This window comes from Juglans microcarpa x Juglans regia, chromosome 8D (assembly GCF_004785595.1).
Source record: "Juglans microcarpa x Juglans regia isolate MS1-56 chromosome 8D, Jm3101_v1.0, whole genome shotgun sequence".
Classification (NCBI taxonomy): Eukaryota; Viridiplantae; Streptophyta; class Magnoliopsida; order Fagales; family Juglandaceae; genus Juglans; species Juglans microcarpa x Juglans regia.
The window spans coordinates 29,312,032-29,317,154 of NC_054608.1; the positions used below are offsets into that span (position 1 = coordinate 29,312,032).

Sequence of the window (5,123 nt, forward strand, 5' to 3'; positions counted from 1 at the left end):
CTTTCCTTGTGCATGAATCTAACAGTCAATGGGAAAAACACGTGAATGCATGAGCCTAACCACAGAATTACCAAATATCAACAAAGCATGACTTTGAATGGGAAGAAAAGAAAAGGATAAAAGAAAGAATTATCACATATATATAAACGGAGATCAAAGACTTTTCTCCCCATGCATTTAATTATGAGATTCTTTAATTAGAATCAAAATAATGCTATTTCCATATATAATATTGTTAATATCAATCTGTTTTAAAATTCATTTTCTTATATATAGCTACTAGCTAGCTAGAGGCCGTATTAAAATAATAAAATATGAGAAGTGTGAGATTTTATAAAAATAAATTTATAAAATGACACCGTTTAACTTTATAATGTCACATACCACATTAAATTATGTTAATTTATAAGTTGTTTTTATAAAATTTATGTACAGACTAATTATTTCTCATACAATACTACTTGCAATGCTACTGGCATTTGAACTTTGATTGGCAAGAGAGAGCAATTGGCAGGCACGGTCACACCAACCTCAACAGAATGTGATCTATGGTATACGGCTACCGGTAAGTCAAAACCCAGCTGGACAACTCTTTTATATGCCCATCTCCTTTATTCACTTTTGCTCCTTGCTTTCAGAAACTCTCTCTCTCTCTCTCTCTCTCTCTCTCTCTCTCTCTCTCTCCGTCTCCCTGTATAGCGCGTTTGTCAGCTTCTCACGGCCTCTACAATCCACAACTCTGTGATTGCAGCTTGATAGGGTTACAATGAGGAAACCTGGCTGTGATCAGAAGAAAGACATGAAGAACAGAGGAGCGTGGTCGAAGCAAGAAGACCAGAAGCTCATTGATTACATCCAAAAACATGGAGAAGGTTGCTGGAGTTCGCTTCCTGAGGCTGCAGGTATATATGTATCTAAGACAATATGTGTAGGCATACACAAATATTACGTCTGCATGCTTCTTCTTCTTCCTCTTCTTCTTCTTCTCCTTCCTCCGGTCTTTCCTTCTTTGAAGACTTCAAATAAAGTAGTAATGGTGCTTTGCGAATAATATTGTTTGGAACTCATGACCAGGCTTGCTTCGTTGTGGTAAAAGTTGTCGATTAAGATGGGTAAACTATCTAAGGCCTGACCTTAAACGTGGCAACATTGGTGAAGATGAAGAGGAACTCATTATCAAGCTCCATGCACTTCTTGGAAACAGGTGCAACCTCTCATGAATCATGATCTCTATATAAATGCATAAATATATATATAATACGAGTGTGTGTGTGTGTAAGTAGATACATATGCAAGTTCTCGTAGACATTGACTAATGAAATCATAAAAATATCAAACACATATGACTTATTTATCATGTACAAATTAAATTGGTTTAGGTGGTCTTTGATAGCTGGAAGACTGCCGGGGCGTACAGACAATGAAGTGAAGAATCACTGGAACACACATCTCAAAAGAAAACTAGATCAGATGGGCATTGATTCCAAAAGGCATCGCTTGGGGGTACTCCCTCGCCCTAGCATATCCTTGGTCTCAAATTATTATAACCCTACAGATAAAGCGGCAGAGTCAAGCTCCCAAGTAGATGATGACGACGACAATGGAGTCATGAATTCTGCAAGGGGGACGGAGATCAGCCACACAAACAGTTTACCTGAACTGAACCTTGATCTCACCATTGGACTTCCTGATGATATTATGGAGTCGAATTATGAGCAAGTGGCCAGTACATCCGTCCTCCAGCATTGAGAATTAAGCGCGCGGGACAGTACATTTTACATCTATCTGTGGTTGCAATATTCCCATTAGCGCTAATACGTACGTACGGGATCGGAACACATTGCTCCTTGAAAACCTGTACTAAAATCTTGTTGTTTGTCTGATGATCAATGGGAATCAGTTCATTTCTTTGTGCAAGTCTGGAGGCATATACGTGTATGCATGGAACAAATATGAAAACTGAGTACTACGTACTTCAAAACGGCTCATTAATTAACCCAATATAATTAGATTTTGATCACAATTGTTCCATAATTAAAATCTTTTATAGGAATAGTTTAGCTGAAATATTAAATTAAATATGGTACATTATAAAGTCAAGTTTTGATCTCAATATCATGTAAAATCACTATTTCTCCAAAAACAGTTAAACTGATGGAAAGATGTATACTTAATTATTTATATTATATCTTTAACATTCTCCCACCAGAAATTGTTTAGAAAAAGCTTTGGAGATCAATTTTGATAAACTACATGTTGGGTTATTTGGAGCCTGGTTTGAGCTAAGAAGATGTCAAGCTAAGAGTTCGCTCGACTCTCACTCGAGTGAAGTTCAAGCATAGAGTTTGCTTAAGGTGCGCTCGATAGTTTGTTCAAGCTAACGTTGGACAGAAAGTTCACTCGAGACTTACTCGATAGGCCGTTCGAGTAAATGTTGGATAGAGAGTTCACGCGAGACGTGCAAATGTTGGATAGAGAGTTCACACAAGACGCGCTTGTCACTCCGCTTAAGCAAATAACCTAGAAAGTTGTCGCCTTAGGGTTTCTGGCGCCATCCTATAAATATATACATATATATGTAATGTTTTATTTGTTGAAATGTATCAGATTGAGAATGAAGGGACATAATGGCATTTTGAGCATTAGAGAGAGAGTTAATGAGAGTAAGTGAGGATAGAAAAGCTCTTGTAACTCATTGTATTGTAAATCTCCACTGAAAAACAGAGCTCCAAGGTTTTGGGTTCGGGGCTAAAAAGAGAATGATGGTTGGAAAAGAAATGAAGGTTGGAATCAAGAAGTTCAACGACTTAGATTTTGGGTATTGGAGGATGCAAATCGAGGATTATTTCTACTGGAAGAAGCTCCATCTTCCTCTGTTAGGATAGAAGCCATACAATATGGATGATGTTAATTGGAACTTGTTAGATCAACAGGTCTTAGGGGTTATTCAGCTGATCCTGTCAAGATCGGTTGCACACATGATCGTTATTAAGGAGATAACCACAATGGAACTCATGGCAATTTTATTAGGTACGTATAAAAAACTGTAGATGAATAACAATGTGTATCTGATGAAGAAACCATTCAATCTGAGAATGGTAGAAGGTACATTTGTTGCCCAACATTTGAATGATTTCAATACTATCACAAATGAATTGTTATCAATTGAGATTTAGTTCGATGATGAGATTCGGGTATTGATCATGAGAATGGCCGTGAGTAATTGTGCTGATAAGATGAAGTTGAAATATGACGGCATTCGAGATATGATCATGATTCTTGCTAAGCAGGTGCGCAGAAGTGATTCTGGCAAGTTTTCGAGTTCGGGTTCGGGTTCTGTCCAAAACATTGATACTAGGGGCATGGGATATGACAGGTCAAGTTCTAGGAAGAAAGGCAGAAGCAAGTCAAAATTTGGGTAGCAGATCACTTGCTAGAATTGTGGCAGGAAGGGTCACATCAAAAGAGACTGCCGAAACCAAACAAAAACTGATGATAATGATGTGAATCCAGTGGCTGAGGAAATACAGGATGCTATATTTCTTGCAGTAAATAGTCTTGTTGATGATTGGGTGTTAGATGCAAGGGCTTCATTCCATAGCAGGTCACATCGAGAGACCATGCAAAACTATATGACTGGTAATTTTGGTAAGATGTAAACGACTGCTGGAGAAGCACGGGATGCAGTAAGAGTGGGAGATATGTGCATCATACTCCCAAATAGGAACGTGTGGACTTTGCAGCAAGTCAAACACGTTCCAATGCTGAAGAAAAACCTTATCTGTGTGGGACAGCTTGACCTTAGAGGTCATTCAATAATGTTTTATAAAGGAGCGTGGAAGGTCACGAATGGTGTGTTGGCCTTGGCGCGTGGTAAGAGAATAAATACTTTGTATTTAACATCAAGGTCTAATGATGTATAGGAAAATACAAAGTTGCAGCAATGTAGGCTTGGTCACGTGAATTATAAAGGGAAGACACTTCTAAATGTGAGGATAGGGAAGAAGGAGGGAGTCAATTTTGCAAGTCCTCATGTGTCTACAAGCCTGGGAAAGGTTCCTGAGACCACAATGCGGAGCAAAGGTATGAGAGATGTGGTAAAGCGTTTGGTGATATAGGATCATTTACACCTACAGTTGCTACTCGTAGGGGAGCTAGGGCAACCAGACCTCCATAATGGTATTCACCAACCATGAATTATATCCTACTGACTGGAGGTAGTGAAGCATGGAAATACTGGAAAATCTTGCGAGATGGGAGATTGAGCAAGTGGGAGTTAGATGAGAAGAAACTGACTAGACTTCTAGGGAGGAAACATAAACTGCACAAGAGATGGGAACGTAAGTACACAAGAGATGGGCACGTCGACTGAAGACAGAATAGGTTGGCAGTAGAAGGTGTGATCAGTCGCCCACATTAGAGAAAGGGACCTCAGCAATAGGTTCTTTGATGTGTGCCGGGGTCAATGCGAGACCAGATATTCTCAGTGTAGTGGCAGTTGTGAGTCACCCCACAAATGTGTTTTCTGAGGGTGCTGTATGTGATGAATTGAAGTGGTGCACAACTTCAGTTTGTCTTCTGGTTTGAAGACAAAAGTTGTGAGCTGCATAAGTAATAGGGTATGTGCTGTAAACCGTGGCTAGCATGTGATTGAACCGCCTCCAAGTGGGAGATTGTTAGCTTATTTGGAGCCTAGTTTGAGCTAAGAAGATGTCAAGCTAACAGTTCAGCCTACTCTCGCTTGAGCCAAGTTTAGGCAGAGAGTTTGCTCGATGTGCTCTCGATAATTGACTCGAATGAACGTCGGACAGAGAGTTCGCTCGAGGCTCGCTTGATTGGCTCGAACGAATAGTTTCTGCCTTAGGGTTTCTAGTGTCGTGCTATATATATGTAGTGTTTTATTTGTTGAAATGTATCAGATTGAAAATAGATGAGAGATGGTTTTTTGAGCACTAGAGAGAGAGAGTTGAGAGTTAGTGACCAGAGAGAAGTGCTTGTAACTCATTATGTGTTGTAAATCTCGTCTGAATAAAATCTTTTGCATCTTCGTGGATGTAGGCACGTGTTGTGTGATTGTGTGTGATTAATTCCTATGTTTCCTCATTTATCGTTTCACTATCTTT

The 5,123-nt window shown here is 39.3% G+C and overlaps 1 protein-coding gene across 1 annotated transcript; it reads left to right on the plus strand.

Annotated features, from left to right (window-relative positions):
- The first annotated feature begins 620 nt into the window (after positions 1-620).
- LOC121243651 (transcription repressor MYB6-like) lies at positions 621-1,915 on the plus strand. The gene is made up of 3 exons (XM_041141775.1): positions 621-902; positions 1,075-1,204; positions 1,380-1,915. Exons 1-3 carry the CDS (start codon positions 767-769, stop codon positions 1,747-1,749), a joined length of 636 nt encoding a protein of 211 aa, XP_040997709.1. The 5' UTR covers positions 621-766; the 3' UTR covers positions 1,750-1,915.
- Positions 1,916-5,123: the final 3,208 nt, after the last annotated feature.